Raw genomic sequence first — 24,419 nt, forward strand, 5'->3', positions numbered from 1 at the left:
TGCAGTATTTCGTTTATTGGACACGAACATCTTCTGTGTGAGGAGCATTAAAGCAGGAGCACTGAATTCTGTGGTGCCTCTTAGCACCGGCTCTCCCATGTGCTAACATCAGGGGATGGAAGGTTATTTCGTTACCCAGGGAAACCTTTCAAATTGTGGCCATTGACCCCGCCTCCCTAATATTTAAGGCCTGGCTGCTCATTAATCCAGTTTAGGACTGATTTTAGGAACGTTTCCGGACAAACAGGTACAAAAACCCTATGTGCTGGGCACTCTGAACCAAATTTCATTTCATATTCAGCAACCAAGGCTCATAGAGGCTACATACATTGCCCACTGTCTCTCAGCGTGTACTAATCATTAAACACTTGCTCTATGCTAGGAGTCAAATTACATGGAAGTCTCCCTTCACACCTTCCCAACTGCCATGTGTTTTATGCTCATTTTAATCCCAATAGTGCTCTGAGGTATTATTAGACTAATGTTGTAGATTAGAAAATTTGAAGCTCAGAGAGGTTGAGCCCCTACTTTTAGGTCGATACCCAGGGAGTGACCTAACCAGAATTCCAGCGTAGGAGTGTCTACTTTTGACTCCAGGGCCTGTGTTCTCTCCAGGGTACTGCCTCTAAGAAGGCCTCAAGTGCATTGCGGTCAGTATGGCCCCAAAGTCCAAGTTCTTTACACCTCATTATCACGAAGTTCACCAAGTGGTAACATTCTAGGCTGCGGGTGCAGCTTCTGCAAATATAGCTTCTGCAAACACATAGCGGCATTAGGGGCATGAGAGCAGAGGAGGAAATGGGGAACTGTTTAGGTCCATCAAGCGTGGAATAACCGTTTTACTGGTATGAGTGTCTCATTGTCTCATTATTATGCGGCAGTGAGTCATTCAGGGAAGGACCAAAAGGGAAAGTCCTGCCCCTTGTCATCTTTTTGAAGTGTCAGTGAGAACCGTTTAGGCGGGGAGAGGCATAAAGTGGGCCCTGGGAGTCGAGCTACCAGTTCTCCATCCTCACCCTTAACCGCCCGGGGGCCCGGAGGCGAGAAGCGCCGAAGGGGTTAAGTGTGGCAGGGGAGCCCAGCCACCGCCCCTTCCCAGCATTGCCTCCCAGAATGCCTCAGGCTCGCATCCAGTTCCCGCACCTCGCGAGACTCCGCCCAGTCTCTTCCCCGAACGACTGCCCGTCCCCCTTCTTTACCGAGGTTTGCGCGAGGCGGAGGAAGGGAGGGGAGGGCGGAAAAGACGGGCCGCGAGAGGTACGCCGGGAAGTGTGGTCCAAGCGCTTCATGCAGCCATATTCTTCCGGAGCCGGGGAGGCCAGAGAGGCAGTCGGGACTACAATTCCCAGCCGCCTTTTCGGTTTGTTTTTGTTCAAAAAAAAAAAAAAAAACCCACACTCCCCCTCCTCACTCTTCACACACACTCACACACACACACACCCACGGCAGACACGCACACACCCGGGCGCCGAAGGGAAAGCCGCGTCTCGGTTTCCCGCCCCGCCGGCAGTCCTGTCTCGGCCCCTCAGCAGAGCGGGAAAGCGGAGGCTGGAGCCGTGACCTCTGACCCCGTGGTTATGCGGAGCCGCCGCATTCCTTAGCGATCGCGGGGCTGCCGCCGCCGCCGCTGCTGCCGCCGCCGCCGCCACCGCCGTGGGCGACTGACGCAGCGCGGGCGCGTGGAGCCGCTGCCACCCCTCCCCCATCGCCGCCCTCGCGCCGGGTCTCGCGCCAGCCGGTCCCCGCACGCCCGCCCCCTCTGCCCGGCCGCACCCGAGTCCTCGCGCGCCGCCGCCGCCACGCGCCCCCCGCCGCCGTCGGTGCCCCAGCCCCGCGCCGCCGCCACCCGCCCCGCCCGGAGGTCCCGCGTGGAGCCGCCGCCGCCGCCGCCGGGGAGGAGGAGGATGAAGGACAAACAGAAGAGGAAGAAGGAGCGCACGTGGGCCGAGGCCGCGCGCCTGGTGAGGCGGGTCGCCGAGGGGGTTCAGTGGGGGACGCGGGGGGTGGGCTCGCCGAGCCCCCTCCACCGGGAGGGGGAGGGGCGAAGCCCTGCCCACTGCAGGAGGGGGCGGGGCCACCAATTCTCTAGGAACGGGACCCCCTCCCCCCCTCCCACCGCCCGGCGTTGGGTGGGGAGAGGTCCCCCGCCGGTTGGATGTGGCGCCTTTTTCTGCGGCTCCCCCCACCCCTTAAATTCCTGCGGAGGGGCGAGCTGGCAGGCCGACTCCTCCCCCTCTGGGCGGCGGGGCCCCAGCCTCCCCTTCCTCCCCTCCCCCACTATTTGGCAGCGTCTGGGGGTCTGGGGAAGCTTCGTTTACGCACTCGGGGGAGTTAGGTTTCCGGGAAGGGTCGGAAGCTCCTCCCTCGCTTCCTGGTGGGCAATGGGGTGGTGCGTTTGACTCCAGGGGTGGGAAAACACCCCCAGTTTTGAGGACGCGAGTGGCATTTTGAGCCTTCCCAATCTAAACCAGGTGTGTGGAGGGAAGCAAGTGCTTACTCCCTGCGGGAACCTTGAGTAGTGGTTCTCAAACTTTAGCGTCTTGGACATCTGGGAGGTTTTTAGGAATGCTCGTCCTAGGGCCCTACTTAAGATCCTCTGAGTCCGAGGTTCCGGAGTAGAGTCTGAGTGTCTTCATTTTAACCAGGTTCCTGTGTTGCCTGTAATGCAGGTGGCCCCGGACCACACTTGGAGAAACGCTGACTAGAGTGTTTTACTTCCTAAGCCAGACTGGAGCTAGATAGGCACTGTGCACAGAGTGCCTCTACTTTGCAAAGAACGTATGTGTGAGTCCACTCCTTAGCGTACTGGTGCATGTAGACGTGAAGTGTTGGACAAAGACCAAGTACCTCTGTTTGAAGATACTGCTCGCTGAGAACTTAGCAAAGGAGAGAGTAATTTGAGTGTTGGAAGCTGCCTGGTGAGGAGGGTTGTGAGTTTTTTCACAGCGTCAGAGGACTTGTAAGTGAAATACCTTCCTTTTGGATTTGCACCCACAAAGCTGAGATACTGTGAGACGTGTTCTCATAAAATCTTTCAGATGACAATAGTAATAGTTCATACTTCTCCCAGAGATGTCACTTCCTCAAGTGTCACATAGCAGGGTTATAGTGTGGATAGCATACATTCCTCTTGGCACCGTGTAGTTGATACGTAATTACTATAATCGACTTTTTAATGGTGAATGAAGCTTCATCTTGTAGTCTTTTGCTTTATTTTGGGAAGTGAGGTTCCTGCCTCAAAGGTGTTGTGCAGACAGAGATGGCTGTGTGTTGAGTATTGTTACAGGTCTGTGGTAGGTACGCCTTTTTCTTACCTGGGGTGTATGAAACTCAGTTACTGACTTACAAGAACTAAAGCTGTTGGGTTTATAAGAGAATTTTCACTGGTGTTCCTGATTGTCTTCCCCAGGCACTTGTTGCCCAGTGAACAGAAATAGCAGTTGTTTGTGTGCTCAAGTTTCATGCTTCAGTTAATTTGTTTTGGTTTGGCATGTGAAAATTGGAGATTTTGAAGTTCCTAAATATTTTTTTGATTCGGTCAAAATTGAAAGCTGTGGCTGGCTTTGAGATCTCTTGGAAATTTTAGGATTTCTCCAGTGTTGCTTCACTTGGAAACAAATTTAGGCCTGAAGGAGAGTCGGGGAGAGCCAAAGGATGTGCTTGCTCTCTTTCTCCTCGAGGTTGACTCTTGGGTGTTCGTTGGAATTCTCCTCCGAGTCCCTGTTATGTAGGTGTTTATGACTCTGGGCACCAAGAGGAAATTTGCTTGCCAGAGTTACTTGTTAGAGGTAGGTGAAAGTACCTTTAAATCCTGTGTTATTTATGTTCTGATGGAATTTTAAAGTTTGTCTCAAAGCTCTGTTGGCTCTTACTAGATGAAAGACTTCAGGAACTTGGGGTCCACTATTCTGTTAAGCCTCTTTAGGTTCTTGAACTTAACTGTGATGTGATCTGAACTCCAGTATCCAGATTGCTGCTTCTGTTTTACCATTGGCTCAACCGCATGCCAGATTATCCAAGTTCTTTCTCTTTTTGTTCTCTTTTTGTTTTATGGCTCTTCGTTAAAGAATAATATGAGTGGGAATTACTTTGTAGTGCCCTTGAACATGTGAAAGAGGACTTTTGGAAACATGGTGCATAATTGTGCATATCTGTATTGTTTTTCTGTTAGAATTTTCTATCCCTTTGGATGGGACCACTTGGTGGGTGAGGAGTAACTTTTTAGCGTTCTCTCCCCATGTAAAGAAAATTTTTGCAACCTGGAGTGCTAGAGAGTTTGTGAGAGCTTATGCTGGACATAGAGCATCTTGACTAGAGAAAGCTGTAAGGGTAGGGAGGTTGATTAAATCTACTCTTTGGACAGGTGAATTTGGACTGCTTGCCATGGCAATCAGAGGCACTTGCTTTGGGGCGGTTTCATATTGCTCCTGACCTTGATTAGATTCATGGCTAGAGTGATACTGGGAAGTCTTTTAAAAACTATTTGGGTAGGAAAGAAGAGACTCCTGGAGAAGTTCAGTAGGGTAGTATACCTCAAGAGATTGATTTTTGTAGATGTTAGTTATGTTGTTGAGAAGTAGATACTCCTCTTTGAAACATTCTGTAGTATTGTCTTTTCTAGATATAAGAGGTAGACTTTAGAGGGTTGGATAGTGTAAATCCTCTTGCTTGTTAGGAACAATTTGTTTGGGAGAAATAGCCAAGGGGATTTCCCTTTAAATTGAATGTCCTTAAATGGATTCTCCCTGGCTTTGAGACACTCTTCATTGTACGCTTTATCTTTCACTTTGATTCATGACTGACCATTCTTACATCAAACATTTTTTTTTTCTCTTTGAAGTAGGAGAAGAGATACTTTTTTTTTTAAAGTGTGCTAGAAAGAGACTAGGAATAGAACACTGCTGAATTGTTCTTGTACTAAAAGCTGGAGGCATATACAATTATAATAAAAGTGAATACTTTGTATCTTTTGATGTAACTTCCTTTTAGAGATTTTGTTTTCTCTCAGATTCTCAGGCTCATCCTGACTGTTGCTTAAATAATTGGTAACTGATTTTTCAGAGTCATGCTTCTTTTTAAAAAAAATTATGGTACAGAAATTGACTAGCTCAACTCACATTTAGTATCAAAGAAGTGATACCTGTGGCAGTGAGCATTAGTAGCTTGTAACCAGGGTTTGTTGTGGATTTGTTCAAGTCAGCACTGCTTAACTTGGCTCTTAGTCAGGTTCTTAGAATACAGAGGTGAATAAGGTTTGCCCTTGAGGAGCTTATGGTCTTCTGGGAGTGGAGAAGGTCTAGACCCATGAGTAGCATTTTACTACTTGCTAAGTGCCATTGTAGATGTACAAATGATAAACAGACATCCTGGTTCATGCTTATTGTCCAGGCATAATTATGACTACTTTCTCTCTTTCACTCACAAGTGCCCTACTTTGGAAGGTAAATTATGTGTTGTGGACTAGGAGGACACTGAAAGCAGACATTTAACTCTGCTTGGCAGGGATCAGAGAAGGCTTCCTGGAGGAAGGTGCTTTCCAAACTGAATCTTGAAGGGTGAGCGGAAGTTAGGGCCATCACAGATGATGTTAGCAGGAGCTAGTGACAAGAAATAGCAGTCGTGTGTGTGTGCTCGCACATGTGCTTGTGCACAGGGTGGAGAGTGTGGGAATTGGGTAGAACTACACACAGTTGTTGGAACGTGAAGCTTGTGGATTATCAGTTTGGCAGTGAGGTAGAGAGACAGGCAGGCACCGGATTCTGAGGACCTCGTGTGCCAGGCACCATAGGCACTTACTTCCATTATCTCTAATCTGTTTAACAACTCTTACGGGAAGACATCAGTATCCTTCCATCATAAGTGAGGGAATTTAGGCTCAAGTTGGGTAGATAAGGTGCCCAAGTTTAGCAGGCAAGAATTTGAATCCAGGTCCGTCTGGTTCTATATAGCCTGTGCTTTTCCAGTGAGGTGGTGAACTCTTCAGAAGCTTCAGCTTTTCCTGTATATGATTAGGTTGCTTTTGAAGGAGTTTAAGGTGGGAAAGTGATGAGGGCAGGTTTGTTTTGTAGGGTTGACCTCAGACTATAGCAGGTAGCTGGGATTTGGTCTTGTTTATGTTGAATTCCTAGAATTGTCCCTGGCACAAGTAAATATTTCGTGTATTTGTTAAGTGAAGGATGGCAGAGAAGGAAGAATGCATTTGAGGAAAGTGGGGCTGGTTATGGAAGTATTAGTGAAGGGCCTGTATATCGGGTCAGGGAAGGAACTGGGGGACAGGCGAGAGTAGGAGTGCTGCCTAGGTTTCTGCATTAGGTGAATAGACAGGTTGTCAATCAAGGGCAGAGATATGGAGGAAGAGGCACGATTAATTGGAGTTGCCAGTTAGATTAGAACAGATGATCAAGGGGGGAATGTCAGTACAGACCTGAATGTTTGAGTCAGAAGCTGGGGGAGAAACCCAGGCCAGAGGTAAATATTTGGGAGTTAGCAGAATATAGGTAGTAGTTGAAGCTACGAGAGGTGCTAATGCTACCCGAAGAGAATGTAAAAATTGAAAAGAGAGGTCAACAATGGGACCATGGTAAATAGGGGCTTTATTTCAGCACCTGCTTCTCCAAAGCATGACTTACTTCCATTAGTGCTAGGGGCTCATGTTCTTCCATAGGGAGAGCCTTTAGCAACAGTCCTGTCAGACTGCTTGCTTTACATTTTATTTGAGACAAAGTAGTACTTAGTTGTTACAGTTGTTACAGTGACTGCAAGATATTGGTGTGGTTTGGAGTTACCTCAGCAGCTACTGGTAGAGACAGTACAAAGCTACTGGCCGCTTCTTTTTTCTCCCCGAGAAGGACAGCATTTCCAGAATCTTTTTTCTCCCAGAGAAGGACAGCATTTCCAGAACTTCCCTGCACCTTCATGTGAGAGAGATGCGGTTGCTCACTAAGAAACTGCTGCCACGACCCTGTTGCAGATGATGCCAACGTAAATGGGATGCTCTGTTTCCCATTGCTTTGCCTGCCCCCATCGTGCAGAATCAGAGCATCATGTTGCCAAATGGCAAAATGTACCGTGGCAGTTAACACCAGGATTTCACAACACAGTGGCAGAAACCATCACTTAAAAATACGGCTGCCAGGGGCGCCTGGGTGGCTCAGTCGGTTAAGCGGCCGACTTCGGCTCAGGTCATGATCTCACACTCCGTGAGTTCGAGCCCCGCGTCGGGCTCTGTGCTGACAGCTCAGAGCCTGGAGCCTGCTTCACGTTCTGTGTCTCCCTCTCTCTCTCTGCCCCTCCCCTGCTCATGCTCTGTCTCTCTCTGTCTCAAAAATAAATAAACATTAAAAAAATTTTTTTTAAATAAAAAATACGGCTACTAAACAGACTTCCTTGGGAAAGAAAATCTGAATGCATTTCTGTCTTGTCATTTATTGTATAGCCCTACGTATTCTGTGGTTTAGTCATGTGAACAACGTGAGGTTAGGCGGTAACCAGGGTTGCTGAGGCCCCACCCACGTACCAGAGCATGTATGCTAAGATGTGTGTTTTTAGAATTAAGAATTAGACTGTTTATGCTAATTTCAGTGACTTTTAGCAACTAGATAGATATATACGTAATTTGGTTCCTGAAGCAGTTTTAACTATGGAGGGACCAAATTGTCAGCAGTGGTATCTCACAGCAGAACTGTAGCTAGTGATACAGACTGATGGATATAAATGGAAATTACACAGTGAAATCAGAACATTTGTATTTCTTCTTCAGGTACTAGAAAACTACTCAGATGCTCCAATGACACCAAAACAGATTCTGCAGGTCATAGAAGCAGAAGGACTAAAGGAAATGAGGTTTGTATTGTTCTTCTTCTTTTTTTTTTTTTTTAACAATAGCAGCCAACATTTCTTAAATAATGTATTGTTCTTGCTGCTCAGCATGAGGATTTCATAGGGCTTGTGTCTTTCTGTAGATACATAGGGACATGAGTAAGTGCACATATGCCTCCTCCCCCCCTCCTGCCCCACGCCTGGCGTGGTATGGAACTATCTCCCAGGCTGTGTCTCCTCTGAGTGGAGGGTGAGAGTGGGTGAACATCCATTTGTTTTCATTAGAGATGCAGCAGTTTCCCTATTCTTCTTGTTCTTCTTTAAATCTTGACACGGAATGTGTTCTTTGTGTAAGGAGTCTGCACATTTTCTTTTGTATTCTCTATTGCGCATTTTAGTAATAGAGAAGGGGCAGACCCTGATAGGCTCTGTCTTGTTTAAAACTTCCTTCTTTTTTTCCCTTCTGTATTTTTCTGCCCTTCTTTCTATATCTCTGAAGTCCTTTATTTTAGGATCAAAGAAGGGTGGTCTCATCACTATAACAGCCACTGACCTTTTTTTCCTCCCTATTGATTCTAGCCATTTATCGTAGGGAATATACTAAATTTTAGAGTGACCTTGATTTTAGTCTCCTGTGATGTAGTTTTCCTAAAGCAGCAACAAGTTAGAAACCAGAGGAGTCGCAGGCATGCAAATCAGCAGCTGTCTTTAATCCTTTTCTCTCTTCACTCTCACCCCAACCTGTTTGTTTGTTTGTTTTGTTTTTAATTTAAATGAAAGAGGAGAGCACAACACAGTGTCCCTTCTTGGGACTCAGAACAAACAATGTATGTTTTTGCTGGTTCAGCTTTATCTGCTTGAAATTGACCTTTTAGGGTCAAAAGATGCTCACTTTCCAGTCATCAATTCAAATCTTCTCGAGTTGACAGTTTGTGGGGAGGGAAGACCAGGATTACCTAGATCACATTCATTTAAATAGTACCTGTGCACTGTGTAGTGTTATAATTGTGCTTTATTTTTGTTTTTACGGGCTATTTCCCATCATGCTGCCGTCTGCACTGCTGTTGGACCACTATACCTGTAGAAGGTAAATTAGTCCCTTTGGGACAGATGGAACTGAGAACCTTAAATTGTTTCTGCTCCTTGCTCTTATAGGAATTAGGGAAGCAGTCATGGTAGCTCGTGATGAGTGAGCAGCTCTGTAATTTGTAGACAGAGGTCTAGTGTGTGGGAGTCACTGTTCTGCTGAAGGACTCTGCCGGCATGCCACGCCCCCTCGTAGCAGAGATGCTAGCACACCCACCGGATACTCCAGATTCTGCACAAGGTTCCTTTTAGAGATTGGTTCTTGGTGAATTTTTTTTTTTTTAGCATCCAGTGTGTTCCAAAGCAGAATAAGTAATAGGTTTTTTTTTTTTAATGGCTTTTTTAGACTCAGAATTTATTTTTAACACTGCATAAATTAAGGCCTCTGGTTCCGAAAAATCTTAAGAGGCTTTACTTAAGATCTTTATATATTTTCTGCATACTGGGGAGAGGGAAGAGAAGGTGCTCAGGTGAACCCTAGCACTGACGTGCAGGTGCCACACTCCGTTAGTATTAATAATGGACGTTTGTCTGTGTTTTGACAGCTGTTCTATTTTAAGATTCAGTAAGTAGCCTCCAACTCAGTTATCATTGTTTTGGAAGCAACTGTTGTAGCAGGGACTGTGAAATAGCTTAATAATTCTTTTTCCCTTTTTATCTTTCTTGGTTTAATGTTTGAACATTGTTGGGTACCAAGTCCGTTTGACTTACTTTTCTTTTTATGTTCCAACTTAAGTGATTGCTCCTGGGTAGATGTAGAATAAAACCCATCCTTTCCCCTTGAGAATAGAGGAAAAGCAAATGAAATATTCTTCTTTTGTGTGCTTATTAGAAAATATTTAACTGGGGATGAAAAGGTATGCTTATTTTCTTGGACGCTGGCATTGATTCTGTGGTCTTTGTGTTGATAATATGTGGCAGCTTCTGAGTATGATACATACAGGTTGGAATACAGAGGCAAGGAAACACAGATTTCTTTTTTTTAAATTTTTTTTTTTTTTCAACATTTATTTATTTTTGCGACAGAGAGAGACAGAGCATGAACGGGGGAGGGGCAGAGAGAGAGGGAGACACAGAATCGGAAACAGGCTCCAGGCTCTGAGCCATCAGCCCAGAGCCTGATGCGGGGCTCGAACTCCCGGACCGCGAGATCGTGACCTGGCTGAAGTCGGACGCTCAACCGACTGCGCCACCCAGGCGCCCCCAGATTTCTTTTTAATTAATATTAAACTTTAATAAAAATACTGGGTAATGTGTTTTTTAAAAAGACTCGTTGAACTTCAACAGTCATTGTGTGCTTTTTCTAAGTCTCTTGAGAACTTGGTTGGTATTGTCAAAAGGCACTAAGGAAGTGTCAGGTGTGGAACAAGGGAATCACATGACATGTCTTATCCGGGTGTGATTGATGGGAACTTCATTCGTTGCTGTTTTACTACTTTCAAAGTGGAATTGTTATGGGCCCTTTTCTGCTATATTTCTTGCTCTTTTCTTCTTGATTTAAGAACGAGTTAGAGGGTATTAGATCTTTGAGTAAGTAGGCATATAGATTTATATAGCCCTCATCCATCCTTGTATGTTTTCACAGTGGGACATCCCCTCTTGCATGTCTCAATGCCATGCTACATTCCAATTCAAGAGGAGGAGAGGGGCTATTTTATAAACTGCCCGGCCGAATCAGCCTTTTCACACTCAAGGTAAGTAATAGCAACTCTGTTCTTAAACTTTTAGTGTAAGTCACCTGGTAGGTCTGAGATGAGGCCCATCAATTTACATTTCTAATAGGCAGGTGATTCTGATTCTGTTGGTGCTAAATGGCACCTTGAGATGTTCTAGGGCGAACAGGGTTTTAGGAATTATTTAGTCCTATCAGCTATTTTGTCTGTATTCATCTTTTCTTTGTCTATGTCTTTGCAGATTGTGTGCAATGGAGGGATAAGTATGTGTGGGGATAACTGCAAATGTGCTTTAATTAGGGTTTTGTTTGTAATAGTATTGTGAAAGATAAATTACCGGGCAGCTAAAATAAGACCTACTCTATGGAAAATAACTGACGTGTGAACATACTTGTGGAAATTCAAAAACTCATTAGTGTTTTCTAAGTGACGCTAATTACAAAGGAAGAGAAGTTAAGTCAGGTAGAGTTCATAATAAAGCTTAAATAGAGCTGAAATGAACAGGCTAATTATTTTTCTATTACTTGTGATATACATGGCTGTCATTTAGGAGACTGACATGCTGCCTGCTGCGCTAAGGAGGCTAGCTTATGTGGCTATCATTTAAACCAGGGGTTGACCTACTTTCTGTAAAGCGCCAGATAATAAATCTTTCAGGTTTTGGGGATCATACTGTCTCTATCGTAGTTCTTCACCTCTGCCATTGTAGCAATAGAGCAGCCATAGACCATTCATAAAGGGATGGACAGGTTGTGTTCCAATAAAGCTTTATTTTCAAAGACTGTGAGAGGGCCAGATTTGGCTTGGGGCTGTAGTTTGCTGACCTGATTTAGTCATAAGATGACCTGTTGAGGAAGCTGAAAATTTGATGCTGACCCTTTTACTGCGTCCATAATGTGGTTATAAATTGCAGTAGTCTATATACAGACTTTTCCCTTTTAGTTTCCTTTTCTTTCCTTTTTAAATGTTTATTCATTTTTGAGAGAGTGTGAACAGGGGAGGGGCAGAGAGAGGGGGACAGAGGACAGAAGTGGGCTCTGCGCTGACAGCAATGAGCCAGATGTGGGGCTCGAACTCACGGGCTGTGAGATTGTGACCTGAGCTGAAGTCAGACGCTCAATCGACTGAGCCACCCAGGCGCCCCTTGTTTTATTTTCTTGATGGACTGACTTTCTTTAATTCAAATTAAACACTTGAGCAAATACCAGTTACATCACCTGCTATCATAAAATTTGATCTTTATGTATACTTTATGTATATTTCAGATGTATCTTATATTCGGATGTCTGTGCTGTTTTCTATATTATTTATAATATTTTGGCTTTTTTTTTTTTTTTTTTTTTTTTTTTTGTTAAGAGGCAACGTAATGTAGGGTCAGGAACCGAGCCTTGGTAGAGACAGAGCCCTGAGTTCAAAACCTAGGTTTATAACCTGGGACAGATTTAACTCTTCTTTATGGTAGTGTCTGCATCCCTGCTACAGAACCAGTCCTTAATAAATGCTAGCTTTTTTGGTGTTTCTTTAGGTTATCTTCAATTGCTCGTTAATGGCATTTTTCTATTATATATTGTTGTATATAACATAATGGTACATAGGTATGTATAATTATGATTGTATTGCATATATAACAAATATGCATGTTGATGGCATATTTCTATATTGGGAGGAGAAATACCTTTTTCTATGAACACCTTGAGGGTAAGAACTGAGTTTTGTCTTTATAACTTGACCACATTTGCTTTATCCCTCTCTACATATGCATGCCTTCCCCTCTCCCCCCCCCCCGCCCCCAAACTATTTGCAAGTATTAGCCAGAACTGGTACTTCATTATTCTACATAACCATAATTTTATTATCACATTCAAGAAAACTAACATTGATACAGTAGTATTTAATATGTAATCCATATTCAAATTGTTCCTACTTCCCCAAATATTCTTTTTATTTTTTTTACTTTAAAAATTTTTTTTCAACATTTTATTTATTTTTGAGAGACGGAGACAGCAGGAGCAGGGGAGGGGCAGAGAGAGAGGGAGACACAGAATCCAGAGCAGGCTCCAGAGCTATCAGCGCAGAGCCTGATGTGGGGCTCGAACCCACGAGTAGTGAGATCATGACCTGAGCCGAAGTCAGATGCTTAACCGACTGAGCCACCCAGGCGCCCCTCCAAATATTCTTTATAGCTTATATTTTCAGTCCAGTATCCAGTCAAGAATCATGCATTTCAGTTGGTTGACATGTCTCTTTAATCTTTATTAATGTAGAACAGTTCCCTTGCCTTGTTTTGTCCTTTATGGCATTGATATTTTTGAGCAGTTCAGGTCATTTGTCTTGTGGAATTAAATACATTTTTGAAGGACTAATAAAAGTGTAGAAATCTTGGTTATTTCCAGAGCTTTTTGTTTGCACTGTCGGATCATGTCCACTGTTCCAGGTTGTGGTACAGAGCCACTCAGCAATGGAGGGTGGAAGTGATGGGATGTGTGGTATAGTAGTGATGGGTCTGGGTCTTGCCTGTAATAAGGGACAGGAAGGCACAACTTATTTAATTACGTTTCCCATTTTTTCTTTGGAAGATTTCTAGTGATACCTCTGAAATCCTGTGCCATTTACTTTGCCTAAGTTTTATGTGTCAAGAAAAAGCATGTGCAGAATGGCTTCTAGAGTTTCTGCCCTCTGCTTGGAAATATCTTCTAGTGGGGCCGTCAAGGTCAGAATTCTATCCATCCATGTGATTTTGCTACTTCGTGGAAAACAGGAATTTTTTTCAGTTCTGGATACATTTGTGTGGCTGTATCTATGATTACCAAAGGTTTACTGATAAGCTGGAGTCCTTTTGGGTATGCCACAGGGTTTCTTGTCTGATAAAAGTTAGTTTTGTGTCATGTGATGGTACATTTGACACTTTATATATAGATGTTTACATCAGTCCCCAGAGCTAGTCCTCAAGGATGGATGGGATAGATGAAATCTATCCAGGCTTTTAATTCTTTTTTTTTTTAATGCTCATTTATTTTTTAGACACACACACACACACACACACACACACACACACACACACACACACACAGTGCGAGTGGGGGAGGGGCAGAGAGAGGGAGACCCAGAATCCGAAGCAGACTCTAGGCTCCGAGCTGTCAGCACAGAGCTTGACACGGGGCTCGAACCCACAAACCATGAGATCATGACCTGAGCCCAAGTCGGATGCTCAACTGACTGAGCCACCCAGGTGCCCCATGTTTTGAATTCTTGATTTGAATTGCTTTCCTTAAGCCTTTCCTCAAGTCAGCTGTCAGTGTCCATTATTGGTTAGAGGTAGGATTCATACTGTTGTTTACACTTGGGATTCCCTGTTCTTATAAAGCCACTCTGAGCTTCTTTGTAGTATTCTACATTTTTGGACTTTGATGCTGAACTACTACTATGATTTTGTGACTTGGTGGTTGTGTCACTGATGAGTGTTGCCTGTATTGGACTTTACAGCACTTACTGTCGGCATAACTGCAGTCACGTGAACATCGTTCAGTTTGTTTTTTTTTTTTTTTTTTTTTTTTTTTTTTTTTTTTTTGTGGAATGATTCTCACATCGATACATCACTTTTGTTACTTAGGGCTATTCGCACTTTATTATACCTTGTGTAAGATATAGGGCTTACCCTTCAGGGTCTTTTAACCCAATTAACAAGCCCAGTTGGATCTTTATAATATGTAGAGCATTTTTTTTTTAAGTATAAAAAACATCTTTAGGAAATAGGTGACCGTACTTGAAGTATCCATCCATTAAAATCCACAGTTTGCAAATAAAAGAAAGGAAAAAGCAAATGGAGGAAGGGAGAGCAATGATTATTGCAGCCTCACAATGTTATTTATATAACTACAATTAAAATATTCAGGTACAACTCCACACTTACAGCAGTTTCAAAGCTATTTATGTTACTGTTAAATACCGAAAGAACAAATGAAGTAAGCCTAGACTTAGATACGGTGAAATCATGGAGACTGTCATTTGAAAGGCAGTATCAGAGAACATTTTGATTTGACTTTTGATACATGCACAGCAAGCAGAGTGGTCTTTTAAAAATGCAAATCACAGGGCATCTGGGTGGCTCATTTGGTTAAGCGTCAGACTCTTGATTTCTGATGAAGTCGTGAACCCAGGGTTGTGGGATCGAGTCCCTTGTCAGCTTCTGTGCTGAGTGTGGAGCCTGCTTAAGATTCTCTTTCCCTCTGTCCCCCGCCCCCTTGCACATGCATGCTTATGTGCTCTCTTTCAAAATAATAAGTATATATAAAGCAGATTACATCATGTCACTATTGTGTCTGGCCCTTGCCTACTCTGTGATGTGTTGTCCTGGTACTTTTCCCTTGGTCGTCACTAAAGCCGTCCTGGTCTTTACTTTGTTTCTCAACCCCTCAGACTTGTGTCCACCATAGGGCCCTGCACTTGCTAGCCCTTCTACTATAAAGCTCTATGGTGACTTCTTGTCCTTTGTTTGTTTTTTTACTGTTTATTTATATTTGAGAGAGAAAGAGAGAGACAGTGTGAGAGCATGGGAGGGGCAGAGAGAGAGAGATGGAGACGGAATCTGAAGCAGGCTCCAGGCTCTGAGCTGTCAGCACAGAGCCCGATGCGGGGCTCAAACCCACAAGCTGTGAGATCATGACCTGAGCTGAAGTTGGACACATAACTGACTGAGCTACCCAGGCACCCCTTTGTCCTTTGGTTCTTAATCCAGAAGTATCTGTTCAGTGAAGTTATCTCTACCCATCTAACGCTACAACATTAGGAGGGTTTTTGTTTGTTTCATAGCCCTATCAGTTTCAGAAATTACCTTGTTGGTTTGGTTACTTGGTTATTGTTAGTCTCTCCGTACTAGTGTATAAGTGCAGGGACTTTGTTTTCACGGTATCTCCTGTCTCTGGCACATAATAGGTACTTAGTAAGCATTGGCTAGATGAAAAGTAGATTATGGTATCATCAAAACCTTAGCTATCTAGTTCTCCCTGTAATTCACCTTTCTTTTATATCAGTTTTATAATAGAATATGCATGTTTTGGGTTATATTTTCTTTTGCTCAACAAGTCGACTTCTAAGAACCTTTTTTTCCCCCTTGCCCTCTTTAGAGCAGTTCTACATAAATCTGTGAAGGAATCTGCTGACACTAGAAATAAATCTGTCCCAGACAATGGCCATAATCTGGTTCCTCTTAATTGCGGAAGGCAGAAACTGAGCCATTAGAAACAGTTTAAACGTTTTAGGTATGTTTTAGATACGATGTTATTATTCCTTTTAGAGTTTTGAACTTTGATCGTCTTGGCTTGTTACAAAAAAGAATTTCTATTTTCATTTAAAATGGTAGTGACATTTTAAGACAATGTCTTTGATAGTCTGTGTTAGTCTTATCAAATCTATGATCTTTTAAATGCTTAGAATCTTAGAATTTTAGTGTAGAAAAGACTGTCAAATCATCCAGTTCATTTTCATTTTGCAGATAGAAAACAAACAGCATCTAACAAATTAAATAATTTATCCGTGATTATACATCTGTGTGACAAATGCTTGTGGCCAAGTTGGGAGTAGAACCCAGGGTCCCACCTTTTGAGTTTAAGTTCTTTTCATTATGCCAATTTAGAATAAAGAATTTTTCTACAGGTTTTTTGACCTTTGGTCATTTCATCTTTTTGGAGCAGTTTGTGAGTTCCTTGATGCTTCTCGAAGTGTCAGTTTTAGTGTCTTTAGTGAAAATCCTTATAATTGTTTGCTTACTAAAGTAGCTTTTCATGTTTGGAATGTGAATTTTTAGTTATGGCTGGTTGAATTTCTGCACTCTGCATTAATTACATTGGCGTTTCTGATCATAGGTGTTCTTGTCTATGCTAGGATAAGTGATACATGGTGACAGTAAGAGCACCAGACTAGGAGTCAAGGTCTAGGTTCTATTATAAAGCATCTCAGGTCTTACTGAACATGTCCATTTATCCTTCTTTGTCTCTAATGCTCAGGAGTTGAAATGGATTGGTCATTTAAATACTTAAGGTGTAAAACCCTTTTATGTTGTGAAATGGAGCTGCAAAATACAAATAGGTGGCTGTGAAACTGCTCTGGTTGAAACAAGCATGAGGGCCCATCTTCTCCTCTCTTGTGGGTTGTAGTGTCCCCACCTATGCCCCAGGCACTTAAGGATCTTTCCCAGACCCTGGAACTCTGTTGAAAACTTCCTAGAGTAAAAAATCTGTCAAGATCCTTCCTGTGCTCACATTCTAGCATCTAGACTATTTTGTGTGAAAAGTAAGTCGCCATGGAATAATTTTTTTTCTTGTTCCTTTGTGATGCATTTGGTATTTACTGGAGGCAGACCGTTTTATTGCGAGCCTTGTTCCACTCTGAACTGTAGGAGGTCTGCACAGAAGGCCCAGTTGGTAGAGCAGTGCCATTTGCTCTGGTTGATAGTAGCAGCAGTTTAGTTTCGATGGAGGCTTTGACCCCTGAGTTGGTAAGAGGTTCCTTATTTGTTTGAGTAATTCTCAAGGGATGTCTGGATCTGCCTGTGGAACAGGGGGTATTCTGTTGTTAGGATTCCAAGCCAGCTCAGAGAGAAGAGAGAACTTGATTGTTTTTGGAGCCCTGGTCACACTCTGGTTTTATGTCTAAGAGATGAACTACCTTTTGTCCTTCTACTTCCTGAAGTTCAAAGCCCTGTAATAATAAAGTGTGGTAAAGGTCAGCTACCACAGGTTTCGAAAGCACTGCCACCGGAACGGTTTTGTGGTCGCTCAGCGGGTGGGCAGGATGATAATTTCAGGGTTGCTAAAGTGATGTGTATTTTTGAAACAAAAGAATTATACTTCTAAAGTGTGACTGTAAAGCACTGGGGTTCTAGGAACATGAGGAAATTGTGCATGCTCCAGACTTCCGTGGGACTGTGTTTGCAAATACACACTTTTCTTTGGGTCGGCCAGGATGAAAACTGGGAGTATGATCTCTTCTCTCAGTCGTTCAGATCAGACTTTTTGGGAGAGTTCTTTGAGGAGCTTGTTCAGGCTGACAAAGTAGCTGCTTCTAGTTTAGTGAAGTCTGGAAGAAAAGCTGGGAACTGACATTTGAGTGCTAATTGTATTGCAGACAGGCATCATACTTCTTGCATTGGCCTCTTGCATTGAAACGTAAATACTTGTATTCCTGTACTAATGGGGAAGCAGTCCGAGAGAGTTTAAGTAAATGGAACCAAGTCACCTTTGTGGTTATTTGAGAGATTTGTATCAACACGTGGGGGACAGGCTTAAGAGGTTTGAAGTTTTGACTAGATGAGTTGGTTCTCAAATGGGGAGAATCTTTAAATTCTTTGTGCATCACGAGGCGGGAAAAGAATGGGGAGCAAAAAAGGTCTGTGTTTCTGTTCTGGAAGATGCTTTTTTGATTCAGTTTGACTAGATGTGCTTTCACATGTGTGCCTTTATGCGTCCGCGAATCCCTTCTGTTTTAGTCTTTGACTCTGTGTGCCAGTTTTTCTTGGGTAAATTAACTCGGGACAATTCTCCTTCTACTTCTAACCTCTTGTACTTTTTTTGGTGTCCATCCCCATTGCCCATCACCTGAATTTAACCTATCCTCATATGCCGGATACTGAAATCGCTCTTGCCTGGGCCCCTTGCTTTCACTGTTGTCCCCTGAGCGTCCACTTTGCTCCTTGATAATCCACACAGTAGCTGGAGAGACTTTTTATTTTATTTTGTCTTATTTATTTATTTTTTTTAATTTTTTTTTTTTAATGTTTATTTTTGAGACAGAAAGAGAGACAGCATGAGCAGGGAAGGGGCAGAGAGAGAGGGAGACACAGAATGTGAAGCAGGCTGCAGGCTCTGAGCTGTCAGCACAGAGCCCGACGCGGGGCTCAAACTCACGAACTGTGAGATCATGACCTGAGCCGAAGTTGGACGCTTAACCGACTGAGCCACCCAGGCGCCCCAGAGAGACTTTTTAAAAAACATAATTTGACCACGACACATGTCTTTTTCGTGCCTGTCAGTGGTTTCCCATGGCATTTACCAAAAAAATCCAAACCTTGCTCAGCCACACTCCCCTTCTTTCTGTTCTTTGAACTTCTTAAGTTCTTTCCAGTTTTAGGGTCTCCCATTTGGAACTCTTTTCTGCTTTTCCCTGGTTGTAGATCTTAAATGTTCGTTCCTCAGGACCTGTATCTCTAAATTGGATTTTCCTCTTGGGCCCCGTATTTTACTTAACGCTTACACATCTATGATTCTATAATTATTTAGGTGATTGTTTACAGAGTGTCTCCTGACTAGGTGTTGGGGGTAGAGAATCTGTATTATTTTGTTCTTGGCCTCAAATATCTTCACCATCTATCATAGGAGGTGCTCAGTAAATGTTTGTTGGATAAATGTAGTGGAAAAACACATAGAAGGAGGTCATTACTACTTGACTGGTAATAGTTCTCTATGCCAAACAGTCAAATTGGTTTAGGGTAGTAAGTTTTAGTATCAAAATTGAAATATATAGTATGGAATGTTTATCAGGATCTCTTTTCCATGGAATGAAGGATTTGAAAATCTGTGAAATGTAAGCTTTCTTTTCTCAAAAAAAAAGGCGCAGTTGCTTTTTAAAAAATTTATTTATTTAAAAAAAATTTATTTTATTACATCTATTTGTTTTTGAGAGAGCGAGACTGAGCATGAGTGGGGGAGGGGCAGAGAGAGAAGGAGACATAGAATCCAAAGCAGGCTCCAGGCTCTGAGCAAGCGGTCAGCACAGAGCCTGCTGTGGGGCTCGAACTCACGAACTATGAGATCATCACCTGAGCCGAAGTCGGACACTTACCCGACTGAGCCACCCAGGTGCCCCAGTAGGCCCAGCGTTGCTTTTGAAAATTAGTGCCATATTTATTCCTGATCATCTGTATGTGCCTCCTCCTGCCGCCCTTGTTCTACTGCCTGTCTCTGGAAGCTTTTAGGCTCTTTTCCATGGGTATATACTTTAGTGTGTGTCATTTTTCACCCCATGTGGCTTACTCAAATGTCTGATGACATGGGTTGAGGGCTTATTCTTTATTTAAGAGCCAGGCTAGTGGGGAGTTCAGTGTGGTGGTTTTGTGGCTTCACTCGTCTCCTGCAGCAGTGGGAGCAGTTGTTGCTTAAATGCATGGTACTAGATTAAGGGCGTCTGTCTCCTCCTAATGCAGACTTTTAACAATTCCTCATCCTTGTCTGCCGTAGTACCTGGTTTAAAATCTGAGCACTCTGGAATTTAGAGGATGAGTCTACTTGGTTCTTTTCAGTACCTCCCTCTGTAACACTTAGATTTCATCTTTCTTTGTTTTGCTGACTTGTTTCCTTTGCTTCTCTGTTTTTTTCTCACCGACAACTTCCAGATTATATCTCCACCCTGGGTATTTCCCCCTGAACATCAAATTTGTATCTATTAAATTGCTTATTCAGTGTCTCTATTTGGATACTAATGGCATCTCACAATTAACATGTATAAAACCAATCTCCGGATTTTCCCACCTGAAACCTGTTGCACCCTTTTTTTTTTGCCTAAATCGGTTAAGGGGAATTCCATCTTTTACGTGGCTTAGGTTAGAAACCTTGGAGTTGTCTTGACTCCTTTCTTATCATGGCACATGTAATCATCAATAAATCCTGTTTGCTTAACTTTCAGAATATATCCCATTTTACCTCTATCCCTCACCCACACCCTGCTTTAAACCATCGTCTTTCCCCTAGATTATTATTATAACCTCCTGGTTGTCTCCTTGCTTCCATTCTTGCCACTCTCCTCAGCACTGGAGCCAGGAAGATTTTCATTTTCATTTTTATTTTTTATGTTAGATCATGTCATTCCTCTGCTCAGAACTCTCCAGGGTTTACCCTCCCTCGCGTTCACTTCGGGTCAAGGCCAAAATCTTTGGAGTCATTTGCAGTGCTCTTACAAGATTGGCCTGCACCCTCACTCTCATCCCCTTTCTTCTTACTCTGCCCCTGGGTCTCTCTGCTGGGTAGACACAGTGGCCTCCCTGGTGGTCCTTGAACGTGTTGCCACTGTTCTCTCAGGGCTTTTGTCCTTACTGTTTCAGCTGTCTGCCATGCTTTCCCCCCATGTATGTGCATGCCTTGCTTCCACAGCCCCTTCAAGTCTTGCTCAGATTGTACCCTAATCCCTCTCCACCCCTTAATACTTCCCTGTTCCCTGCCTTTTGTTTTTCTACTTGATATTTATATCTACTTGGTCTGATATTAGGTGTGTATTTTGTGTTTTGCTATCGTTTGTCTCCTTTGAGTAGAGCAAACTTTGCTAGAGGACGGGTTTTTAATTTTAGTTACTGTTGTCTCTCAATAAATATTTGTGTAAATGTATCATAGTTTATTTCTTTTAATTTGATAATATAGTAAATCCTGTTAACAGATACTTTTTTCCAGTGCTCAAACGTCCTTGTATTCCTAGTCTTTTTAAACATACATTGCTGCGTTTAGTATGAATCATTTATTTAGGATTTTTACATCTGTATTCATAAGTGATATATCTGTGATATTTTGATTTCAAACTTTATTCTGTTTTGGTGTGAAAACAAGCCATGCTGTTTTCCCTCTCTTGATTCCCTATAGTAGTCTAAGACAGATTTGTTCTATTAGTAGAACGTGTATAAAACCTACTGGGCATGATGTATTTTATTTTGCGAATATATTATCTTTACTCTTTTCTTGTGAAATGCATAATTTTTAAAACAATTTTTTGAATGTTTATTTTGAGAGACACAGACACAGCACGAGTTGGGGAGGGGCAGAGAGAGAGGGAGACACAGAATCTAAAACAGGCTCCAGACTCTGAGCGGCCAGCACAGAGCCCGATGGGGGCCTCGAACCCATGAACCATGAGATCATGACCTGAACTGAAGTTGGATGCTTAACCAACTGAGCCACCTAGGTGCCCCTAAAAATAATCTTCATGTGAATAGAATCATGTGTTTTCCTCTGAGTTGTTGCTTTTTATCATTTCTGAGCTTGAAATGTGCGGATGCGTTTAATTGACACACATATTTTCTGCTGTGTGCTGTCTTATAGTGTGAATATACCATGATTTATGTGTCCATTTTCTTCTTGGTATGTTTTTGGGTTTGTAACACACAGTGCTGCACTGAGTACTTCTGTACGCGTCTCCCGGTGTGCATGTGGAGGAGCTTTCCCTAGAGTGTGTGTGTTGCTGGGAATGGGACTGACCAGTAGGCCTTGCACCTGATGGGCATTACTAGGAAGTACAGCTGCTTTTCGGAGTGAATATGAATTCCTGTTGCCTGACAGCCTGAGTATTGTGGATGTAAAACAGTATTTTGTGCTTTTCTTCCTGTTTTTAAATTATGGCATAATTTTCATACAGTAGAATTAACCCATTTTGATGTAGTAATGTGCAATTCTGTGAAGTTTTTTAAAAGTTCATTTGATTTTTTTTTTTAGTTCACATTCATTTTGACATTTTATTGGGTTATTTAAAGAAATGCTGTAGTGGCTTTAACGCAGTTGCTCCAGTAACTGTTAATGCTAATGTGCTTCTCCATCCCCTAAAAATTCAGCTTTACATTTGTATACAGTAAAATTCACCCTTTTTTAGGTTATAATCCTTTGAGTTTGACAAACAAAATTACCATCATAATTAGGATACAGAGCAGTACCATCACTCCAGAAACTTCCCCCGTGCCCTTTTGTGATCTGCTTGTCTCTCCACCCTAACTCCTTGGCAGCCATTGATTTGTTTTCTATCCTTGTAGTCGTATAAATGGAATCATATGTTATGTAGCCCTTGGAGTCAGCTTCCTTTACTTTGTATGAGGTATTTGAGATTTTGCCATCTTGTAATGTGTATCGTATCAACAGTTTGTTTCTTTTTTATTGCTGAATAAAGTCCCATTGTGTGGATCTACGACATTTTGCTTATCCATTTCTCAGTTGATGACATTTGTATTGTTTCCTCCTTGTGATTACTTTTTTTTTTTTAAGCTTATTTATTTATTTTGAGACAGAGTGTGCGGGGGGGGGGGGGGGCGGGCAGAGGGATAGGGGGACAGAGGATCCTAAGTGGGTTCCATGCTGACTGGCAGCGAGCCCGATGGGCTCGAACTCACAAACCGTGAGATGATAACCTAAGCCGCCAAAGTCAGATGCTCAACTGACTGAGCCATCCAGGTGCCCCCACAGATGACCTTTAAAAAATATTATAGCATTTCACGTGAAATGTAAGATTCTTATGATACTGTTCTTCCACTCACCCATTCCTAGCCTTTGTGCTGTTGTTATACATTTTACTTCTTACATTTTGCAAAACATTATTATTACCTTTGCTTTAAACAGTTCTTTTTTAAAAAAATTTAAGTGGGGAGAAATGTTATTTTTACCCATGTTTACCATTTCTGGAGTTCTTTATTCCTTCATTTTCTAAGTTTCCATTTGCTACCATTTTCCTTCCTCCAGAAGAACCTCCATTCACACTTGTCCTGCAGGTCTGCTGTGACAGGTTCTCTCAGTTTTTCTTTGTATGACAGTCTTTGTTTTGCCTTAAAGAATATGTTAGCTAGATACTGATTTCTAGGCTTAAAGTTGTTTTTGTTTCTCCCTTTCAGCATTTCAAGTTTTTTTTTTTTAATTTATTTTTATTTTTGTGAGAGAGCATGAGCGGGGCAAGGGCAGAGAGAGAGAGGGGGTCAGAAGATCTCAAGTGGGCTCTGTGCTGACAGCAGAGAGCCCTATGCGGGGCTCAAACTGACAAACCCTGGGAGCATGGCCTGAGCCAAAGGCAGACGCTTCACTGAGCCACCCAGGGGCCCCTCCCTTTCAGCATTTTAAAGAGACCAATCCTTTGTCTTCTGGTTTGCATAGTTTCTGATGTTTGTGGCAGCTCTTATGTTTGTTCTTCTCTTTTCTGTTGAAGGCTTTAAAAATTTTCTCTGTATCTTAGATTTTGACAACTTGATGGTCATGTACCATGGTGAACTCAGATCTGTGGGTCAAATTTGAAATATTTTTAACCATAATTTCCTTAATTTTTCCCCTGTTGTCCTGTTTCTTCCGGGATATATGTATGTTTGACCACTCTGTATCATCCTACAGATCACTGAGGATCTGTATCTTAAATTTTTCCAATCTTTATCCTCTGTGCTTCATTTTGGATACTTTCTGTTGCTACTGGCCTTTTTTTTCCTGCAGTATCTAACTTGCTGTTAATCTCATCCAGTGAAATTTTTATTAGAGATAATTGTTTTAATCTTTAGAAATTCCACTTTTTAAAATATCTTCTATTTTCTTTTCATGTTGTCTGCTTAGATTTTTTTTTTTTTTTAAGTTTGTTTATTTTGAGAGAGAGACAGCGAACAAGGGAGGGGCAGAGAGAGAGGAAGAGAGAGAATCCCAAGTAGGCTCCATGCTGTCAGCGTGGAGCCTGTTGTGGGGTTTGAACTCACGAACTGTGAGATTGTGACCTGAGCTGAAAACTAGAGTCAGACGCTTAACCCACTGAGCCACCCAGGCACCCCCGGGTTTTTTTTTTGTTTTTTTTTTTTAAGCTTATTTATTTTGAGAGACAGAGTGAGCAGGGGAGGGGCAGAGAGAGAGAGAGAGGGAGAGCGAGAATCCCAAGCAGACTCCACAGTGTCAGTGTGGACCCCGCTCATGTTGTTTTTAATTCTTGGTCATGTTGTGTGTGTTTAGACTAGCTGTTTTAAGTCTTTGTCTCTTAATTCCATCTTGTCTGTCATATCTTGGTCTGTTGCTCTTGGTGGACTATTCTGCTTATTGGTCACATTTTCCTGCTTACTGGCATATCTAAGTAGTTTTGTTTGGA

At 42.7% G+C, this 24,419-nt stretch overlaps 1 protein-coding gene across 4 annotated transcripts in view; it reads left to right on the top strand.

The window, feature by feature from the left end:
• Positions 1 to 1,407: 1,407 nt before the first annotated feature.
• The window catches only part of ASXL1 (ASXL transcriptional regulator 1), a 77,288-nt gene continuing 54,276 nt past the window's right edge, over positions 1,408 to 24,419 (top strand). Inside the window, exons 1-4 of one of the 4 annotated variants that reach the window (XM_086701959.1) lie at positions 1,408 to 1,961; positions 7,760 to 7,841; positions 8,848 to 8,905; positions 10,490 to 10,598. In XM_086701959.1, the coding sequence (XP_086558085.1) occupies positions 1,905 to 1,961; positions 7,760 to 7,841; positions 8,848 to 8,905; positions 10,490 to 10,598 (306 nt within the window). In that variant the 5' untranslated portion in view covers positions 1,408 to 1,904. Of the gene's footprint in view, positions 1,962 to 2,259; positions 2,375 to 7,759; positions 7,843 to 8,847; positions 8,906 to 10,489; positions 10,599 to 24,419 lie in introns of those variants that run through there. The other 3 variants (XM_086701955.1, XM_086701958.1, XM_086701956.1) reach the window with 3 other exon arrangements.

This window comes from Puma concolor, chromosome A3, assembly GCF_028749965.1.
Source record: "Puma concolor isolate L17-30 chromosome A3, mPumCon1.1.hap2, whole genome shotgun sequence".
NCBI classification, from domain to species: domain Eukaryota; kingdom Metazoa; phylum Chordata; class Mammalia; order Carnivora; family Felidae; genus Puma; species Puma concolor.